The sequence below is a fragment of the Chelonoidis abingdonii genome, chromosome 6 (assembly GCF_003597395.2).
Source record: "Chelonoidis abingdonii isolate Lonesome George chromosome 6, CheloAbing_2.0, whole genome shotgun sequence".
NCBI lineage: Eukaryota > Metazoa > Chordata > Testudines > Testudinidae > Chelonoidis > Chelonoidis abingdonii.
This window is the reverse complement of record NC_133774.1, coordinates 13,353,588-13,376,393: the sequence shown is the minus strand read 5'-3', so window position 1 is coordinate 13,376,393 and position 22,806 is coordinate 13,353,588. Positions and strand designations below refer to the sequence as shown.

At 40.1% G+C, this 22,806-nt stretch overlaps 1 protein-coding gene across 2 annotated transcripts in view; it reads right to left on the bottom strand.

Moving 5' to 3' along the window:
• Window positions 1-2,030: 2,030 nt before the first annotated feature.
• Window positions 2,031-22,806, bottom strand: part of ARK2N (arkadia (RNF111) N-terminal like PKA signaling regulator 2N) — a 68,363-nt gene continuing 47,587 nt past the window's right edge. For both annotated transcript variants that reach the window (XM_032768958.2, XM_075066836.1), the window contains 2 exons: window positions 13,531-13,657; window positions 2,031-4,329 (listed from right to left, as the gene is read on the bottom strand). In XM_032768958.2, coding sequence (XP_032624849.1) covers window positions 4,140-4,329; window positions 13,531-13,657 — 317 coding nt within the window. In that variant the 3' untranslated portion in view covers window positions 2,031-4,139. The remainder of the gene's footprint in view (window positions 4,330-13,530; window positions 13,658-22,806) is intronic.

The following is a 22,806-nucleotide window of genomic DNA, read 5'->3' as shown; positions in this document are numbered from 1 at the left end:
GAAACATATCCAGCCTGTTACTGAAATCTTTCAAAAAAAACCCAAACCCATCAATATCAAAGCAGAAGCTGAATGCAACTTGCAGGTGCACCAGTTGTCCCCTCTAGCTTTACATCAAACTCTAAAGTTTGAAGCTCTCTTCTGATGCCCGATGTGAAAGTAGTTGGGAGTCCTCTACCAGTGTCCCACATCACCACCACCACAATTTGTGATTTCAATACTAAGGCGTGAATGGTTATGAAGAGTGAATTACCCTCAGCACCCATCCCGATTTATCTTTGCATTTAGTATACATGGCATCTAGTGTAGTACCAGCTTGCACCCTCATCTAACAAAAAGACTGATACTAAACAAAAACTCTTCCTCTACTCTTCTCCTGCAGGAATAGTTTGAAAGGTAGCAGATTTCTTCTTTCCCTTCACTTCCCTCCTATGCACAAGCAGACTGAAAGGTAATGGGAAAGTTTAGTCAAAGTAAGGAACTTTGCATTTCATTCTGAATGTGAGGAGGCCCATGTCATTCTTATCTACTGCAGGAGCAAGTTCCATAGTCTAGATCGGGGATTGACAACCTTTCGCACGCGGCCCGGCTGAGCCGGCTTGTTTACCTGCCACGTTCGAGGGTTCAGCCAATTGCAGCTCCCACTGGCCTGGAGCGGCGAACCGCGATTGGCTGAACCTGTGGATGCAGCAGGTAAATAAACTGGCCCAGCCCACCAAGGTGCTTACCTTGGCAGGCCATGTGCCAGAGGTTGCCGGTCCCTGGTCTAGATCCAACTCCAGGGGAAGTTTTGTCTCCCACATTCAGAAGTCTCCCCCTATTGGTCAGTTTCATGGTTCCAATAGAACTTGGCTGACCCTGGTGGTCACAGAGGAAGAGGTGTGACCCCCAGGTAAGCGGGGGTGAATCCTATGGAAGGCTTTGAGTATCAGGACTGAGACTGAATTAGACATAGTATTCTCATCCCTACGGGTGGTTCCTGTTGGTAAGGTTTAAGGCACTTGGTAGGAATAGTTTGTAGAAACCTGTCTTGCTGGAACCCATGGTGTACCTATGTCCTATCAGTACTATAATCCCATCCCATCAGCGCTGTAATCCAAAATTGTTGTGCTGGACCAAGTCTTTGAAATGCTGGATAAAGGAAAGCTTTTGTGGTGAAGAAATAAAATATTTAACACGCTAAACATCAAACTGAATGTCAGAGAAGGGAATAGTGCTGAAATCTAGAAGTATATAACCCACTCTCAGAGCTTAAAGGCTTTATTCTGGAGGCACTTCAAATATCACAGTACTAAATGGAAGTGGAAAAAAACTCCCACACAAGGTAATATTGTTTAAATAATACACTCTATTTTATTTTGTCTTAAAATAGTTTAACCTTTATGCTACAGACTTGTTTCAAAAAACAGAAGGTCTCATCTTGCACCAAAAATATATATATATTTATTTTTATATATATATATATATATCTATATAACACTCTTATTATTATTTTTTCCTCCAAAGACCATTAAATACTAGATGGAAAATGAGAACTAAATAATGAGTGTCAAGATTTTTTTTTTTTTTTTTTTTTTTAACTAGAGTTGCACATTTTAAACATTAAATTCTAAGCAATGATTTGTCTCCACTGCAGAAGATTAAAAGTTCAAACTCTAGAACTGCTGAACCATAAAGGGCTTAAGACAGTGCCCAGTGAAGTCAATGGAAAGCCTCCGATTGCCTTCAATGGGCTTTGGGATCAGGCCCCAAGTGCATTCGTTCTTAGCCATACAATGGCTAACATTTCACTTTCCTGTTGAGAAGAGCAAAATTGTCCAGGCACCTTTTGCTCTCTTAAAAAAAAAATCCCCCAAAACGAAAGAAGAAATACTTCCTAGCTATCCAGTGATTGTGGTTTTTAGATCACTACCCTTTAACATTTGTTAAAAGAATAAAAGAAATATGTAGTGTTTTAAATAAAAGAAAACCAGCATCAGACTAAAATACATGATTTGTTTAAAACAAACACAGTGCACAATTGAAGGAAGTTTGGTTAGGATGCAGTCATTTTTATATATACATGGAAGTCACATCATATACAAACTGAGAAACAGAAAGTCTGTTTGCAATTTTTTAAATGGAAGGACTACAAATGGGTCCCTGCAGCTTTCTTAGAAACTGATCTTTTAAAGACAACTTCATGAAACAGTAAAAAGCAGCCACACTAAATCATCTCTCTCAGTTAACGTACAACATGGTGCTAATCTGCTAAAATGATGGATGAGTTATGTAATTAACCAATTAGGAAAAAAGATCAATAGTCACTATTAATATAGTGTACCAACATTACAGGACAGTTCTCTATGGCGATGAGTATGGATCCATTCACTACACTCCCTCCCACCCCCAAACAAAGAGACCAATTACTAGAAGCACCAAATACATCTTACAGGTTATGGTCATGCAACACGCTGATCACCATTTAATGTTTTAGAATATTTTAAAACAGAACATAAATCATTTACCTTGTTGCTCTTTAAAGTGCAGTCACAACCTTTCCACTTTTTGAAGCAAAGCAAACTGTTTACTATTAACAATACCAGAATCTTTTTTTTTTTTTTTGACAAATCTGTGCTACCAAAGGCAAAATTCTTGTCCATACAGCAAATTTTTGGAAGCCACCCTGCACTCTTGCAAACTGACAGCAAGTCAACCAGATCAGGACTCATGGTATCCTTTCTATTTGCTGTGTAACCCTATCTGGTAAAAATTCTGCGTTGGAACTGTAGAAAAATTCCATTACAAGTATTTTGAATACAAAAGGACACATTTCAATTGCACAATAGAAATTTAAAGTGAACATCCTCTTCTTTTGAAGTTTAGTCTTTGGTTTTTACCTTGAACAGGAGCCAGTGAGAGTGATTACGGGCTACTTCTACTTACTATAGGGACTAATGCTTACTAGAGAGTCTAGTCCAATTGATTTCACTGTGGTATACACCCAGCTTTGGTAGGTAAGTCTTTGCAGGATCAGACCCTAAGAGAGGTTCAAACACAAGGATAGAAAACATGACCTCAGAATAGGCAAATGGGGCAGAACTACTTAAAACCAAAGGATAAGCGTAGGTCCTGATCCTGCAAAGTACTTAAGCGCATTCACAGATTTAAGCATTTGAGTAGCCCCGTTGATTTCAATGGGGCTACTCTGGTGCTTAAAATGACACATCTGCTTAAGTGCTGTGCTGGAATGGGGCCTGACAGAGTTAGTTTTTGGAGAAGATGATTGAAGGAAAGAGGTGAAGTACAAAAGGAACCTTTCAGAAGGAAGATTGAGAGGCATGGTTTAAAAAAAAAAAGCAGGATCCTATAATGCAAGGGATTCAGATCCCTTTAAAATGGGCAGGGATGCTGGGTCTTTTTATTAATATTTTCTTATGCTTTTGTGCTGATCAGCTGCTATCAAGTCATTGCTATTTGGAAAAAGAAATGTAACATGCTGTGGCAAACGACTAGTAAAACACTGTAGCCAAGAAAGACAGATGACACAGCACTGAACAGAATGTAAACTATAAATTACATAGAAAACAAACCTTTAATTAAAAAGTCCAGTGCACATGTTATGGGCCTTTCTATAAAACGACAGTCTTGCTGGTGAAGAAACCAAATCAAATTGGGTAAATACTGTTGGTCCAATTTTCAGAAGGGCCGAGCACTTGTAGTTCCACTGAAATCAATGGAGGGGGCTCAACGCCTCTCAAGATCAGATCACTGTCTCTGATGCTCACACAGCAAAAACACTAGCTTCTACAAGCAATCAATTTACTGGTAAATTAAAATCATTTTGATATCAGTGGTGGGAGAGGATGGGAGCGTGTATCTGTCTGCACAATTATTTCTTTAGATTAACACACACAATCCATAACGGTAGGTGTCATTTAAATTCAGTGCTATCAAGTTTTCATATTAGGAAAAATCCTCCTTTGAGAAGGTAAAATATTTGAAGCGATATTAAAATGACACTGCATTCTGATGGAAAAGGAAGTTCTCCAGGAGTTTGAAGTCCACAGGCTGCTGAAGCTGAAGCTGAAGCTAAAACAATGAACTTCCGTGCCATAAAGAGGGGAAGGGATCGGGGGCAAAAACACAGTGACATTGCATTACAGTAGATATTTGCGTCTGGTATCCTCGTCCAAAGTGAGATCAACTACTTCTGGGGGTGAAGACCAATTCTGCTGGGGGGCCACTGCTGTCCATGACTGTGTCTGCCGAGTGCTAATGTACTGCGAGCCTGAGCCATGCTTCCAGGAAGAGACACTCTGAATCACACCTCCCCTAGGATGGGCACACCTGCAACAAAGCGAAGAGCAAAAGCATTAACACTACTGTCAACTCCCCATACAAGATCCTTAGTGGCAATATTTCAGGGTGTTAATTTGCATCCAATTAACAGGTCTCTCCAAAATTTGCTCATGCCTTTTTCCATTTGTGGAGTCCATGAAGACCTGCCAACATGACTTACTACAGATTTTATACACACACACTGAACAATAAACCCTTGAAGTTGAGCTTACAAAATCACAAACGATGTAAAGCCTAGAATGAAATTACCCTGCACTCAGTTACTGAAATACAAAGGATCAGATTCTGCTAGTGGAAGTGAAGCTCCCAGGAAGTCATGCGTGCACAGCTCCCAATATTACAGGGAGAATATGCTCCATAATGTGTAGCATCATGTACTGTTGAGATAACTGCATTGTACTGGGGGGAAATCAGGTATTTTTTCTGCTGGGAATTACAGCCATTAGTCTTTTTACAGAAGAAATTTTTCAATAGGAGAAACCTTCATGAAAAAAAAATTGTATGAGACCAGATTCCCATTAACAGAGGAGATGACATGTGCCTTACAGCAATTACAGTAGATATCTACTTATGTTTTGTACAATTATTTTTTTTTAAATTAAGCCATTATACTTTATTTCCTTTGAAGCCCAGTGGGCCAGCATACCTGTATTATATTCATTGCTTTGTATTATATTCTGCTTTATTATATTCAACAGTATTACAAGGAACCTACAGGTTTGTATCTTGTAAGACATTGGCTTCAGCAGTTAGCATGAGGATTGAGGCCTACGAACTCTGGCATAGATAAATTTAGCTAACTCGTTAGTTTTGGGGAACTGGCAGTAGAGAGTAGGGGGGTTTGAGTCTATAATGACATCAGCCAACAATAGAAACATGCACCAACTTCTGGAAGGTTTTGGACAGAACATCCAACTGTAAGAGTGCCACGGCAACGAACTGACCTACCTGATGAGTTAAAATCATAACCTATAGAACCTAACATTGGTAAGGGGAGGAAATACAAATAAGGAAGAGGGGGAAAACTCCTACTGAATATGCATTAGACATGGTAACATCAGCGTAACATTATAAAATTGGCATCCCAGCATGTGGTCAGTTGGGGGGGGGGGGAAGGGGAAGAGATGTAGCCCTTGGGAGGGGCCAAAATGATGGCCACTGGTGAAGATGACGAAGATGATGGTGATGAGGAAGATAATGGCTAACATTTCAGGCTGTTCTGCAAGGGATGGTGTGAGTATGGATGTTCAGATTTACTTTCTGTATTATCTTTATTTACCTTACTGAGTTAGAGTGTGTGTGATTTTGCTAAGTGTATTAATAGATTATTTATTTGTAAATATAAGAGTTCCTATAGTGTGAGTGTTACACCTGTGCACATTGGGGTTCCCAATTATATAATAATTTTAATAATATGGGGCTTGATCTTGGGATAAGAACCTGTCTAAGCTTAAGGTGATAACTGGGCATTCTTATTCATAATCGATAGGATCAGGCTACAGATTGGCGCCCGAACAGGGACCCCAAGGGCATACAGCCATAATCTCCCTACCTGGCATAGGTAAACTCACCTCTGGTAAAATCTAAATTAAAATCTAGGTAAACTCTCAGTCACAATTTGGTTCCTGTCAAAAACACTCACTGTAACTCACCAGGGACTTCCTCTTTTTCCCCTCAGCTATTGTTCCTCTTTTCTAGTTCTTTGCCTCTAGTCTACTATTTCTGCTTTTCTTAGCAAGAGCGGGGAGGGTATGCCCTCCTGGAGGACAGGAGTAACACACACCCACATCAAAACAGAGGAACACTCGATTTCTTGACCATCAGATTCTCTTGGCATGCCAGAGGCAATGTAGGACACTGGGAAGTAACCACTTGTCTCCCACCATTAGATGCCCATGGAAATTGTAACTGTGTAAGGCTGCAAGTGGGTGATGTGGGACATCAGCCTGATTACACTCCTCACTGGGTATTACTGACGAGTCACTTGGGTTTAGAATCATGCAAGGAAGGGATTCCTTTATACATGTGTTAAGGGGGCTTTGTAGACTGGTTGTAATTTTGAGGTACCTATAAGAATTGCAGTGGCAATTGCATTTGGCCCAATGACCCACACTTTGCGGTGGTGCCAAGAGGCCGCAGCGGCTCAGAACTTGTACGGTTCGGGATACCTTATTTTAGTCCCCTCAGCTCTCCCGGGCTAAGCCCAGATCCATCTATTAGCAGCCTCCCCCTTACTGCTCTGTAGGTCCCAACTGGGTAATTACCTCTCCATCAGCTAAGAGCACATTAGCCATCGAGGGAAGAGAGAGGGAGCAGAACCCCCATCCCCTCCACTTTTCTTGAGACTTGTTCAAGTAATTGTTGAAACCGATTAAGGGGTTAATTATTTAAGGAGGGATGCTTCTACGTATGTACAGTGCTAAGTGCTTATTGTGCAGAGTTAGGATGAAGCTAGTCAGTCAGATTTAATGGAGCTTGTTTGAAGTAGGAGTTGAAGGTAAGTGTGGTAGAGTCAGCTCAGAAGTCCGGTTGTGGTTGACCAAAACATAGCATACAAAGATTATGGAGGAGGTTTCATACTAATGCAACATAGCTAGGCTATTTTTTAATCACCCTAACTTGTGGGTTTGTTCATATGATCATATATCTAATGTAACATAACTAATGCTTGTCAGTGGGCAATGACTCAAATGGAGAAATGAGAAGCAATAAGACGGTAAGCACAGCTGTAAGTATAAACCCAACTTCCACCAAAGCAGGGTGTTAAAATCCCAGCAGACTAAATAAAACAGTAATATAAAGGAATGGTTGAATAAGAAGCAACAAAAGAACAAGGGAAAAACCCTGACTTACCAGAAAGTACCGAAAGCTTCATCTTAGAGACCTTGTAACTATGCATTTAGCCCATACCCTGTAATCCACCAAGATAACAGGCTCTGTGCCTTTAACTTGTCATTTCTAAGTAACCTTCAGCAACAAAATCACTCAGGCTTTGACCAGCAACTAACATGTTGCTGAAAGGGGAAGTACTTCTGCACTCTGCGCTTGGGAGGAAAAGAGGAAGTAGGAAAAGAAAATTGCTTCTAACTTGAATTTGGCAGAATATTAAGAAGTAGGGACCCATGAAACATCTTTTTTATATTATATATATATCCCATAAATTAAGAGATAAGGTTCAGCATCCTTTAGACATGCTAGACATTACCTTGCACATGCACATTTAGGCAAGATTAAGCAAACTCTGTTTACTACTCCTCTAAACTGTAAGTGGTGGGGGAAGCAGTGCATAAGAATGGCCACAGTGGTTCAGATCAAAGGTCCATCTAGCCCAGTTTCCTATCTGCCAACAGTGGCCAATGCCAGGTGACCCAGAGGGAATGAACAGAACAGGTAATCGTCAAGTGATCCATCCCCTGTTGCCCATTCCCAGCTACTGGCAAACAGAGGCAAGGGACACTATCCCAACCCATGGTGGCTAATATCCATTGATAGACCTATCCTCCATAAGAAAAAGTAGGAAAAGGAGTGAGGTAACGATTTTAGAGAATAGTCAAGCATTAAGTATTTATACTGTTTTGTTACTTGCGTGTTTGTATTAGATATATTCCTAATTTAACTGATGGGTTGTGCATTATTATTCCAAAAATAGGTATCAAGTAAGGTGCAATTTCAGACTTACCCAATATGGTAAAGGAAGTCAGCAAAATATTATCTTTCTGCTTCACACAGGAATTATTTTTTTAAGGAACTATCAAAGCCTCTCACAAGTGACAGGTAGAAAACGTTGCTGCCACAATATAAATCATGATTATTTTAGGTCCTAATTCACAAAAATAAAATGTTGAATTTATCTAATTGCAATTTTCCCTTTATATTTCCTAAATAAAGGATGTGTTAATATTTTTCTTTTTCGCTCATTTCTGTTTTAATCTAGGATCTAAAGATGAAAGAAAAGCAAGTTCCTGACTAAATCTTTAAACTTATTTTACAGACAAACCAAGGATGTAAACCCAGGACAATTAATGTTGGGATTACTTGTTTGGATTTATTTTTATGTTTTGTGTCACATGACTAGGTTATGATTTTTCATACTTTTGTTTTTATTGCAACAACAATCTTTTTGGTGCAAAGGTGTAAATAATAACATTATCAGTAAAACATTTTTCTTTGTGGTACCACACTTTCAGTATTAGAATTAAAATCTAATTACAATGGGTGGGTCCCTATATGATAGCTGGGGTGGTTCAATCTTTGCAGAAATCAGTCAAAGATAGGTATATTTGTCTCAATGAATAATTTAAATTTTACACACACACACACACAATTTTGATTTGGAGTTTGTCAGGCAATGTGGCCAGTTTGGCAGAACCCAGATTAAAATTCAGAAGTTCATTGAGCAAACCACCATCATGCTAATGTAGGATCAATAGCTATCTTACAGCTACAATGCAGCAGTCTTATGTCCCGACAGTTTGTTCAGGGAAGCACCTGGCCAATCACGTGCAGACTCTCAAGCTCCAGTGTTTGTACCATGTGAAAGAAGCGGAGAAAACAGCATGTTTGTACCATGTGAAGGAAGCAAAGAAAACAGACTTTGCTGTAAACCTCCAAATGAGAGGTCCAGAGAAGAGCAACAAGAATGATTAAAGGTCTTGAGAACATGACCTATGAAGAAAGGCTGAAAGAATTGGGTTTATTTAGTTTGGAAAAGAGAAGACAGAGGGGACATGATGGCAGTTTTCAGGTATCTAAAAGGGTGTCATCAGGAGGAGGGAGAAAACTTGTTCACCTTAGCCTCTAATGGTAGAACAAGAAGCAATGGGCTTAAACTGCAGCAAGGGAGATTTAGGTTGGACATTAGGAAAAAGTTCCTAAATGTCAGGATAGTTAAAAACTGGAATAAATTACCTAGAGAGGTTGTGGAATCTCCATCTCTGGAGATAATTAAGAGTAGGTTAGATAAATGTCTATCAGGGATGGTCTAGACAGTATTTGGTCCTGCCATGAGGGCAGGAGACTGGACTCGATGACCTCTCGAGGTCCCTTCCAGTCCTAGAGTCTATGATGATCTCTAACGCTGAAGCAACTACGATTCGGAGTCAATGGCAGCAGCCTGGTATAGGACACTCTTTGGTGCACTGGTATCATCTTCAAAGCCATATGATTTTGTCCCCAAATGACAGTATACTGAACTTGGGGAGGACTAATCATCATGAACAGTATTGAATTTATTGCCTGAACTGATGGTATCAATGTAAATATGTACTGGAAAACAATATGTACAGTAACTCCTTACTTAATGTAGTTATGTTCCTGAAAAATGGACTTTAAGCACTCAAGGTGGCTTTTCCATCAGTTTTCTCAAATCTTTAGGAGTTCTATATATCTACTAAAGGTTCATTATTAGAAGTTTGGAGCTCTAGCTAAATCTAGGATTTTTTTTTAAGAAATGCCTTTAATAATAATTAACAAGACAAGATAATGGCCACAGAAAGTATCTCATGATGCTTGAGTCTGCAAGATCATAATAGTTATGGAGCATCGTTCCAGTGTCAAATGACAGTCCCCTGGACTTGTCTATACTAAGTGTTAAATCGGTGCTGCTGCAACTGATGCTGCAACTGATGCAGCGGTGTCAATTTAGTGGATCTGGTGAAGACACAATGAGTCAAAGGGCGAGTGTTCGCCCATCAACTTCAGTACTTCACCTCTCCAGGAGGCGGAAGGTAAGTCAGCAGGAAAGCATCTCACACTGACATAGCGTGGTGTAGACACTGTGTTAGGTCGATGTAAGCTACATTGCTCGGGGTGTGTGAGATTTTTTTTTCACACTCCAGAGTGACGTACATTATATTGACTTAAGCGCCAGTGTAGACCTGACCTTTGGGATCCATGCAAAACTAAAAGGTAACTTTTCACCCTAAAGATGACAAAAATCTAGCTGTAGATTACTACGTGGAAATGATTACTAAAAAAAATTCAAATCCTTGAACAAATCACATACTTCTGTCAATTACAGAAGGTTCAATCAAACATTAGCTCAAGAAACTTCCTTGACAACCTGAGCGTAAGGTGAATACATCATGAAGTAAATGCAATAAAACCAAAACAGAAAAGGAGAAACAGAGGAGGATTTATTTTTTAAATACATGCATGATAGGAAATCCATTCAACAAAACTGAACAAAAAACAGCACATAACTACCAAAAGGACTCAGTGCTCTAACTAAATACCAAAGAGTTTCTAATGATAAAAAATGTAATCAAATCACTACAATCTAAACCACCACAAATGAAATACAAATTGAAGTTTCACAGCCCACACCAATCCAGCAACACTACAGAGTATGGAGCAGAGAAATAGTGTGAACAACAGAACTGAATCCAATCATACAAACTAAGCATGCAAAAAAATACTGATCAAAAACCTAAAACCTTTTCAACATGACAACCCTGTCAGAAGCCCATCAATACTTCCTAACTGCAAGCCTAGACCTGCAAGAGAAATAAAATTCTAAATAGGAAACAAACAACCAAAAGATGCAAGTTTCAAACAGAACTGATGAGAGATGGTCTCCCCAAGACGCAAAATAGTTATAAGCACAAAGGAAAACACAGCTGAGGATGACTTAAGAAAACCATGCTGGAAAAACAACATCCTTTCTCCTTCCTTTCTGAAGTGCAGGAAGTATTTCCACATTAGCAAGCCTATATCCACTAAAACTAACTTTCCACTAGCAATTGTGCATTGAATTTAGAAAGGTTTGCATTTTAAGTATTACTGAGCAAACAACTTAGAAAGTTAAAAAAAGAGAAAGGGATGAAACATGAATGTAATTTGTGTTAGCATTTACATAAACAAGTAGTGGAGGACAAATAAATTTAATTTACAATGGAGGAGAAAGGTCTTCTAAATAGTAGATCTGCAGTATATAGAAACCACATATTCCGATGGCTCTCAGATATTTTTTACTGGTGACCCCTTTCACGTAGCAAGCCTGTGAGTGTGACTCCCCTTATAAATTAAACACACAAATATATTTAACACCATTATAAATGCTGGAGGCAAAGCGGGGTTTGGGGTGGAGGTTGACAGTTCATGACCCCTTGAGGGGTTCTGACCCCTAGTCTGAGAACCCCTGATGTATTCCAAGTGAGATCATCTTTAAAAGAATTATCAATATTCCATAAGATAAGGCTCAACCTGCACACAAAATGTCATCCGTCTGTCTCTCATCTCCCCCCAACCCCACAGGACTAGGCTGTGCTCAGTCCTATGGTGTCAGACTGAGTAAGGCCTCCTGCATGACTACAAAGGACTGAGATCTTGGGTACTGCATATTTCATACATGCCTCCTCCCACCAGCACATAAGTGGTGAAGGAGCAAAAACGGGTGAAGAGTAGGTGGAGCCAGGATTCTACCGCCCCACCCGCAACATCAGACAGCAGAGCTATGCATGTTCCAATCGTAGCTTTGTGTGGACAATAATGACCGATTTGTTTTCCCAATTTAGCTTCCCAGAATATAGCAAAGTCTCTATGTGGGCCTCAATCTTTTAATTACTTCATCATACCTGAGATTAAATAAATAAATAATTGGAGATATACCAATCTCCTAGAACTGGAATGGACCTTGAAAGGTCATTGAGTCCAGCCCCCTGCCTTCACTAGCAGGACCAATTTTTGCCCTAGATCCCTAAGTGGCCCCCTCAAGGATTGAACTCACAACCCTGGGTTTGGCAGGCCAATGCTCAAACCACTGAGCTATCCCTCCCCCCAGATTCCCTAATCACTTCAAGCAAAACACACTGTTTTAGGTAAAAATATAAAACAAATTTATTAACTACCAAAAGATAGATTTAAGTGATAAGTAATAACGTACAATAGATTATCATAAGAAATAAAACAAAAATGCAGTCTAAGTTGTCTCAGTTGGATAGGATTAGAATCTCACCCTGTTAGATAGTACAAACAGTCCACCAAGCTTCCATACACAAGCAGGCTTCCTTCTTTCCCACCTGGGACCCCCTTTCCCCAGTTTAGTCTTTGTTCCTCAGGTGTTTGTAGATGTTGTCTTATAGGGGGAGGGAGGCCAAGTGGTCATGTCACCTTCCCCGTTTATAGTTTCTTCCATGTGGAGGAAACTTTTGTTTCAAGCCAAGACCCAAAGTACAATTTGTGAAAACGTACAAGCAATGAGATGAAGTTCAGTATCACATGATTTAGTCACATGCCCTTGCATGCTTGGATGAGTAGTGGCAGCCATTACCTATATTTTGGCTGAAGCATCCCCAGGAAAGCTTATCAGGTGAGGCCAAGCTTTTCCCATGGCTCACTGTCTTTGCTGATGAGTCATTACCTTGGATGGCCCCTTCGCAATGTGCTAGCTAGACTGGATATAAACAAACTTTCCAGGTGTTACCCAGGAGCAAACACATTTGCAATACAGATGCATAGTCAACTCCAGATATAAAAATGATACATGCATACAAATAGGACAGTCATTCAGGAAACCTTAACTTTTCCATTGACCCCTCACATGACATATTTTGTATAAGATGCATCATAATTATATCACTATGGTGAATATGAAGTGCAGTGTCATAGTAAAAGCAGCAAAGAATCCTGTGGCACCTTATAAACTAACAGATGTTTTAGAGCATGAGCTTTTATGGGTGAATACCCACTTCATCAGGTGTCATAGTGAGCATCCTGACATCTATCACATTGACCATGCAAGTATTTAAAGGTCAATGTTCTTAAAATGGGGAATTAAATCAAATATCCAAGAAACCATTTCAATACTGAAATGCAGTAAGTGCACATTAAGGGCACTGTGTACATACATGGTGGAAGCCCTTAAAAACACCTATTTTTTTTGTAAGCCTATTAGTGTGTTTAGTTGTACATTGATTAAACATGTGACATCAGCATCAAGTATAACTAGCCTATCAATATATTTGATATAGAAATCACACGTGTAATCTGTGTACATCTGAAAACATGAATAGGCTAAAAAAGATGAGCAACTCTGATATCACGATGATAGGTAGAGCCTACGAACCTAAATAAAACATTATATATTTCGCATGTTTGGCACTGGTTATGGCTGAAGAACTGTAACATCAGAAGTCAGGCAGCATTTTCCTTTTTCATTTGACTATTTAAAGAAAAAAATATAATAAGTACCTTGCATGTTCTTGAACTCCCACAATCTCTACTTCACTGTCAGAAGAGGCAATATTAATTTCTTCATTGATCTGTGCATTGCCAGAAGAGGTTCTCTCACTTGCTAGGAAACCTGGATCCAGATGACCTGCATAGAAGAAAAAAATGCAAACAGAACCTGAGCCTAAATAACTCAGGAAACCAATGCTGAAAGATACATCCCATCAAACTAACCACAAATAATCAATGAATTTGAGATAATCTATTAGATCACTATCAGATCATCTCACGCAACCCTCTCCTACTGCAGGACTGGTTGATACTGTATATTGAAGTGATTTGTCCAGTCTTGTTTTGAATGATTCAAGTGATAGGGCTGTCGCACAAAAGGTCGTATTCAATTACTGTTATGAGAGATTTCCAACTCTAGAAATAATCAGATTCTTCACCTGTAGTACTTCAGAAGTGCCTTAAAAGGCAGACTGCTCCTGACCAACCCTGAGGTAAAGCCAAATGAAGGCCAAATTATGCCTTATCTTAGAGAAAAGAAAGTTCCTTCAAGTCAGTTACTGAAGTAACAAGAGGGAAATTTACAACTGTTTTCATCATACCTTTTCTTAAGATTAAGGCATTTACTCTAAGAACTATTTTTTGAATGCAACTTCCAGCACACGCAATGAATGCATGAAAATCACTAGACAAGGAATTAGCAGTGCCATATAGTCAGAAGCCCAAGCTCACCCATCACTCAGAAAAGGAAACATTACTGTGAATAAATCAAGAATCACAGGTTAAGCAGAATAAAATCTTCTGTGGTATTTCCAGTTTATTTTTTAAAAGCCAGGGAAGGGAAACAGAAATCGTGCAATAAAAAAAAAAAAAAACACCACAAACCATCAGTCCCTTCTTCATGCAGCTTAAACCCTTAAACTCCAACACGTACAAAAAGTAACGAATAAACGTAGTGTAGCTCTTCTGTCGGCAGAGTGCTCTCTCCTTGATTCTAGAGAACAAATTTCTCTCTCACATGAAACTAGCCTAGCCCCTCTACAAGCTGACTGCCAGTACCTCAGATCAGTGAGGCTCTCTTAGGTGGGACTCTGAAACCCTTGATAGGATTCCATCTCAGGGCCCTGTGCCATTGTCTTGCTGGACAGGACCTCCCTTAGGAGGCTACTGGAGAGGGATGTGTAATGGCAAAAGGCTCTCTTCCAGGACATGCCAAATGTTCTGTTCACTGTCACAGACTAACAGGAAGTTACAGTATAAATAGTTTTTCTGGTGACTGATGAGTGAAAGGGTTGGAGAACAGGATACATTCTGCTACCTCTTGCCTATCAGTGAAATCCAGCCAAGGTCAGTAGAAGCTTTTTCCACGAGGCTGTCTGGTGGTTTAGGAAGTGAATTGGTGATCTCTAACTCCCATTGGCCACATCATAAAAACCATCATCACAATTGACCCTTATTAATATCAGCAGAGAGAATGGACATGAAAACGGAACTACTCTCTTGCCCACAGAGATGGCCTCTTTCCAACAGAGTCAAAGCAGAGGGGTTGGAAGTGTGGACAAACTTTCACTGCTATTATCTCTGTGTATCTGCTATGTGGATGATGAGAATTTTGGTCAAAAGGGTACCTTGTCCTTAGAACTGAATTCATTGGGAAAGGATTTGAGAGGAAACATATTAAATACAAGAGGATGATAATACTATTGTAGTTATCAATTTCTAGTTACAAAATTCAGATATTTAAAATACAGATGCCCGCTGAGAACATAAAATACAGTCTGAAAAATACAGAATTGGCAATGGACTCTCCTGAAATGCATCTCCTGTAAACAAACACTATCAGAGAATCTTTTAGAAAAACATTCATGAAAAGATCTGCAGGTGTATATTGTTTAAAGAACAACTTTTCTGTATCATTCACTGGACATTTGAGTGGTTCAAACAAACAAACAATAAGGATGTTTTAAAAGCTGTTTTACATACTGTGCCAGACACCACATTGCCATGACACAGCAGGTCCTAGCTTTGAAGTGGAAAACACTAAATCTTTAGCATAATTTAGTGAAGAGGTGTTAGTCAGGTGTAGAGAACCCCAAAAAATACCTAATAGATACCCCACCAAAAAAGCACTCGGGTGCTCTGGTGATAAGTTCTCTAGAAAAGTCATCTACCACCAGTGAGTGCTCCAAGGGAAGTTAAAACCTGCATCTCTTTTTAGTGCATACTGGTGAGTTGGGAGAGGTTGGGCAGCCTTGAAGGAGACTGCTTGCTTTTCCAACTGCCTGAGGAAACAGCTGGTTGTTGCACTAGCTGCACTACACAGTGGGAGTGCCGTTCACCCAGAGGAAAAGCACTCATAAGAAGGAAAGGGTGTGTTTACATCTAGCTTGGCTGAACATCTGCTAAACGGACAGAGGAGGGGGAAAGGACATGATAACTTCTAGTATTTGAAAAGATCTTGAGAAATGGTTACACATTAGGGTGATGCATCGAAAGGGTGATTAGGAAGAGCAGGTTTAGGCTGGACACTAGAAAAAACTTTCTAATGGGATTCTATTAATTGTAAAGATCTCCATTAGACGGTGGAATGACCCCTTCATGAAGCACTGGAAGCAATATCACTTGATTTAAAACTGTTCTAGACAAAGCACAACAGCAGAGAATACACTGAAGAAAACCTCCCTGCACTGGGAACAGGGCTGACTTCACTAGATGACCTAATCAGTCTTCCATCCTCAATTTCTATGATGTTATTTGAATGTCCACTTGACCATACCCACTCTGATCCAACCTTCTTGATAACTGCTTTTGGGAAGCGAGGGCCATCGCCTTGGCGCAGTCTCTGATCATATCAGAAGGGGTATGAAAGCGCGGGGCTCAGACGTGGGGCGGGGCCTGCCATCTCAAATAAAATAAGATAAAAAAAGATGACTTGCCAGCTGAACTTTAAATGAATAGCAGCTAAGGCCAACTACTTTGACCATTCAAGTTCAACTGAACAACCCTTGACAATTGTTACCAGGCTGTCAGAACTTCTGAGTATTTTGTTATATATATTTTATATGTAATAAAGTGGCGGAGCACACTGTGAAGCATGAAATGGAAGTGCTAAAGAATAGAGCTATATATTACCATGGCTCAGCAATTCACCCGAGAAAGCATGATTAGGACAGCAAATATGAGAAAATACTACAATGAGAAGCTTGGGTACAGGTGAGGATTGAGGTGCAGAGGCAGACTTGAATATGCAAACTCTTACAGACACAAACATCATGCCTAGGCTGTTAGTTTCTCACTTTCACAAGCATCAAACACACACACACACACACAAGGTATTTTGTTTACCCTCCAAGATCAGCACTTGCAGAACAACCCAAAGTATTTGCATCCCAATCAAAAGAGTTGTTACCACTTCCTAGAAGACATTTTCCACTTTAACACAGAGAAAGTTTCTCATATAAGCCCACAATGTATGATCTACTGGATTCTGACTACTTCAGTGGAGGATCTAGATTTTTTGGCAAGCACAATGCAAGCCATTTATCCAAAGAAACCCAAAGCTTTTAGAGTATGTCTACACTTACCAGGGATTGATGCTGAGGCGATTGATGCACCGGGGGTTGATTTAGTGGGTCTAATGAAGACCCACTAAATCGGCTGCATATCACTCTCCCATCGATTCCAGTATTCCACCAGAACGAGAAGCATAAGGTAAGTCAACGGGAAAGTTTCTTCCGTCAACCAAGTGCAGACACTGCAGTAAGTCGACCTAACCTACATTATTCACATAGCTGGAATTGCGTAACTTAGGTCAACTTACCCCCAGAGTGTAGACAAGGCCTCAGATAAAGAGAGGGCTGGATGAAGATGAAAGCCAATTAGGGGAGAAAAGTGTGTTCCAAATTCCCAATCCTGGAGCACAGTGAAGAGTGACCAGTGAGTTTGGAACACACAACCAGCTTACAAAATGTTTGAGGCTTGGAACTCCAAATAAATCCATGAAAAGAGTCCTTTATATGACCTATATGACTAGGGCTTTCCTCCGAAGTGAAGCACAGTGCCCTTCTGCTACTGAAAGGGCTAAATGTTGCAGAAGATGCCTTTAGAAGGGGTAAGAGAAAATACAAATCAATGGTGGAATCATATTGCAAGCTACATTCTAGAATGTGCAAAAAGCCTGCTTCGTGAAACAAAAACGAGAGTGTTCTTCCCCAATGAGACCTCATAGGAGAATGAAAAAGCTCAAGAGGCTGTGAAGGAAAACTAAAAGTGTTTTAAATTTCAGCAAGCAATACTCCAACAGCAGAATGTTCCGAAGGATTTAAAAGAGCCAAAAAAGATTGCAAAGTAAGAGGAATCAGCCACCAAGGTTAAAGCCAGAGAAGGCTTATAAGCCCGTCTTGAAACAAAGGAGAGTGAGAAAGAAACATATAGATTGTGGCTAAGACCCACGATAAGAGAATTCAGGACACTGGTGAGATCAAAGTTAAAGTGGACATACTTTAATCAAGGAGAACCAGATTAAGGAATGGTGAAAAAATTACTCTGAAAGGCTTATGAATGAAGAGAATCCAAGAGAACTGAGATATGATAAAACCAAGTCGGTGTCTGATGGCACCAGTCTTAGAAGCTTTTACAGAAGCACTGAGTAACATGAAAAAAAGTTCTCAGCTCCTACGGCACACCTGCAAAAGTATGCAAGTGCCTGCGGCAATTAAACAAACATACTGACACAATTGCTTAATTTCATCATGAGGACTGAGAAGATGCCTGGTGCAAACACATTAATACCAATATTTAAAAGAAAAGGAGACATACAAAACTGTGGTAACTACTGGGGCATTAAACTCTTGAGCCACAAAAAGATATGGGAGACAGTTATTGATAAGAGACTTTGAAGACAAGTCAAGGTGTATGACAAGCAGTGTTGTGTCATGCCAAGTCAACAATGGATGCTATCTTTGCATTAAGATTGCTTGTGGAAAAATAGAGAGAAAGGCAAAAAACCCTGCACATAAGTACTAATCAATCTTGAGCAGCCTTGTGACCACATTCCAAGAGAAATCATCTGATACTGTATGAGAATGAAATAGATACCTGAAAACAGGGTGAATAAAAATAAATGATTTTTAAAAAAATATAGAAGTTTTTATTTAAATCAGATTTTTTAATGTGCTTTTTGAGGAAAAAGCCTATCTGAAGATAGTTTTAATTAAGATACATTATGGCTCAAAGATATCGCATCCTGGAATAGGGATTAGAAATTTTAATTCTATAGTACGAGAATATATTCATGTAATATTTAAGAAAAGTTTTGTAAATGAGTTCCAAAAGTTCATGGATTAGGAACCCAATCTTACAGGGCTCCAGGGACGTCTGTATAGATTATTTAGGTTAATCTTTCTATCTACTCAGTGCTCAGTCTAGAAGATACCATCAGAGATGCTTAGCTTTGCAGTTCTCAAACTGTGGATTTGTGTCTCCAGAGAGAAACATGCTTGTTAACAGCAAAAATGTTTTTAAATAAATTAAATATATAGAAGTGAGAAATAACAGACCTCAATCTTACTGTCCCTCTGCAAATTTGTGTACACAGAATCAATCCCTTACCTCTCTAAAAGTGCAAAGTTTCAAAAAGTTCCATGAACAGAAGATTGTTGAGGGGCGGAATAGATCTGGACAAGGAGAAGTCTTGAGATAAACGTGAGAAGGGAGGGACAGGCAGTAGAAACAAAAGTGAAACTGTTCGAGCAGCATATTCCAGAAGTCTTGAGGTCTTGCTAAGTGTAGCCTTGATTTGAGATCTACCATACCATTCTCTCACTAGAAGGGAAAACCTATAATGGAAGTAGGTCACAAAAGAGACTCAGTTTGGGAATATTTTAATGACGTTCCTCTAGCTGTGGGTAAGACAAGCATGCGTGCAAAATGCAAACAATGCAACAAAGAAATGCAAAACCTGGTTGACCAAATGAAACATCATCATGAGAAGCATTCCTTCTTAGGAGGAAGCTGCGTTGAAGATGATGAAAGGAACATGTCTGATTAGCTGGAGCAGGGCCACCCTTAGGGAAAACTGAACCCTGGGTAAACTTGTATTTCCCCCCTGCCAATCACTCCGTGCCCACCCTGGGCTCCCGCCCCCCCATCACCTCTGAGCCCTGCTGCCTCCCCCAGTGTTTAATTTGTATTAAAAGAGATGCCAGAGGCTAGAGCTCAGTCCTAGGACAAATTAAGCACTGGCAGGGCGGCTTGATACTGGCAGGTGCTGGCCGGGAACCCAGCTCTGAAGGCAACGCCACCACCAGCAGCACCACAGAAGTAAGGGTGGCATGGTATATGGTGTATTGTCACCTTCCTGCACTGCTGCTGTGGCTTGTGGTGCCCTGATGCTCGGCATGTGGCTCAAGGTGGGCTTTGTGCTGTCACATGGAGGCTGCATCTTGCCAGAGCCCAAGGCCCTCCTGGCTCACCCAGAGCACCATTTCAGATTTTGGTTGGGGGGTGGGAGGGCAGGGGGGACTTTAACCATGATTCCAGTGACTACTTAGCCACCTGATATCTCTAAGGTTTTGCAAATAATTTAGAAATTAGCTGAAAGGAGCACTGTATCTAATTGTTATACAAAGAAAAAAATATATACAAACTCCAGTGAAAGCCATGTTTACAGCTTACATGTAAAATTAGAACAATAAGGAGATACTACAGCAAGATAGTCCCAATCCCAAACCTTGAGGTATCAGTGCTAGAGCTTTAACACAGATATCAGAAACATACATTTGATACTTTTTACACCATCTTTATTAGAGACACAAAAATAAATAAAATCTGCTTAAAATGTGTTACTGGCACTCCATTTTAGTCAATTATGTTTTTAGTGAAAAACAATTTTAACATGTGATTAAGGTTTTTTTTCTCTTTTATTAAGAAAGGGAATTTTTCTAATTATTTTGGCATTTATGTTCACTGATCACAGTCATGTATGTGACTCACTAACATTTGATTCCATCATTGCTATTGGTATCATAGTTGAAACTGCATTTATTTTCCTGCTAATTTTAAGTTATTTTACAGATATAATTAAAAATACAATTTGAAAATAAGCAACTTTCATCTGTCTAGTGTCTAAAGTTACGTGTTTAGCTAATGATTTTTAACATTAAAACTGCTAAGGTTAATACAAGGTAAAGTTGCATTCTAGAAGGATACTATTATTTGATTGCACCACTTTAAATAATTAATGACAAAGCAAAATATGATAATAAAAAGTAATAATGATAGCTACTCCAGCCAGGACAGGCATTTTAGAACTCACTACTCAAAAGAATTAAATTTAAGCATGAGAGAGAAATAAAATTATAAAATGCACAGACCAGTCAAAAAACTAAAACAACAGCACTTTGAAAGAATAAAATTACAGAGAACATATATGCATTACAGGAAGTACCAACAAGCAACAACATCATAAGTATGTGTTGGGGAGTGAGAGTGAAAGAGACTGTGAAAGAGCTGGGAGAGTGAGAGAGACTGTGCGCTGCCTCTTTAAGAGAGCAGCACTCACCAGCCTGAAGGAAAACTCCTTCAGACACAGCAGCAGCCACCAGCGCCATCCCTTTCTTGGTGATTCCTGTCCTCAAATACCCTGCTCTACAGAGATGGAGTACATGGGGGGGGGGAAGAGGGGCGGGACGACACCTTGACAACAGCCAACACACCCTGTACAGCAAACGAGAAGCTCCCAGGAGCAGTTGGCCAGGGGCAGCTCCAACACAGGGGGCAGAGCCATGGGGCTGCAGATGCCAGCAGAGCAGCAGCAGGAGGAGTACCCCTCCTCCAGAGGCACCACGTTTATATAAGCTCCCTGGGCTTTCACCCACTTTGCCCCTACATAAGGCCGGCAGTGCTGTGGCGTTTCCAAGGAACTGCTTCAACATGGACTGGAATGGAGAAGACAGTCTTGAAGAGCCAACCCCAAAAAACTAAGACTAATTTGAGAAGATGATGATACCCAGCCACTGAGTTCAGTGAAAAGAATGCCATGACCGGTCTTCTCATCTTCAAGGGCTTTAGTGGACATCACTAACTTAAGTTAATCAAGATTATGTTAACCAACTTATATTTTATGCACTTGTGTTAGTCCTGCTTCTCTGGAGAAGTTTCAAGCAGCAGCCTGTCCTGGAGCCTGACAGACACTGCAGAGTAGCCCAGGACTCACAAAAAGAAGATGGAAATGCTTCAGGTGGCTGGTTTTACAAACATTATTAGGACAAAGAAAAGAAAGCCCTTGACAGTGAGCTCAGATTAATCCAAAAGTATCTTCAACTTTTTAAATACAGAAAATAGATTGCATTTATAGGATGTTTCCACCAGAATGCAGACATCACCACTTCAACATTTTCTAGTTTTCCACTGGCTTCATCTTCATGGGTAGATTTGTAAACAATATTTGCACTAGTGTGCGTTGAGAGACTGACCATTTGTATTTATCTGCCTTGAAGATACATTTTAAAGTCACCACATAAGGAAGGCCAAAGCTTCAGCCTCTCATGCCATCAGTACAGCCAAGTCTCCATGTCCTATGCAGCTAAAGACCTAAATATGCAGTAAGGATGCTGGATTTATGCCATACTACCTACCCCGAACCCGCTTAGTTCTCTGTTTGTCCCCTCTCTACACCCCTAGTCCAATCCACTACACCTTGTATTATTTATTTTTATATTCAGTTCAGTCCATGTTATGCTGCCCCCAAATGTTCAATGTGCTGCAGGTTTTTTGTTGACGAAGGTAACTGCATTACTGAATTTGCCAGGAAAAAGCTGGAGGATTCAGTAATTCGACAGGGAACAGTTGGCTATGGGAACTGAGACATTTTGGAGCTGTCCCCAGGATGCAGTTAAGGTTTCTGGGACTGAGGAAGGAATACTTCTCTTCTTTCCATCTCCCTTTTAGGCAAGAGCAGTGGTGACTTTCAACTTAGAGAAAGGGATGTTTGATTACTTATTACCTTCTCCAGCAAACATTGACAGCCACTACCTGCCTCACTGCATTGTGTCACAAACACAAATGGCCAGGGTGGCACCAAGCTGGCTGGTTCTTGCTCACGTGTTCAGGACCTAACAATGCTATACGTGGCAATGATGGAGGTTTTCCACCTTCTTCTAAAACACATGGGGGCAGGTCACTTGCCCGGGTTATCTCACTTAATCATGTCCTTACCATTGCAAGGGCCTCTGCCTTTCAGGCACCTCTGTCCTATTCTCTCCCTGTGGCACATCTCATCTAGTCTCC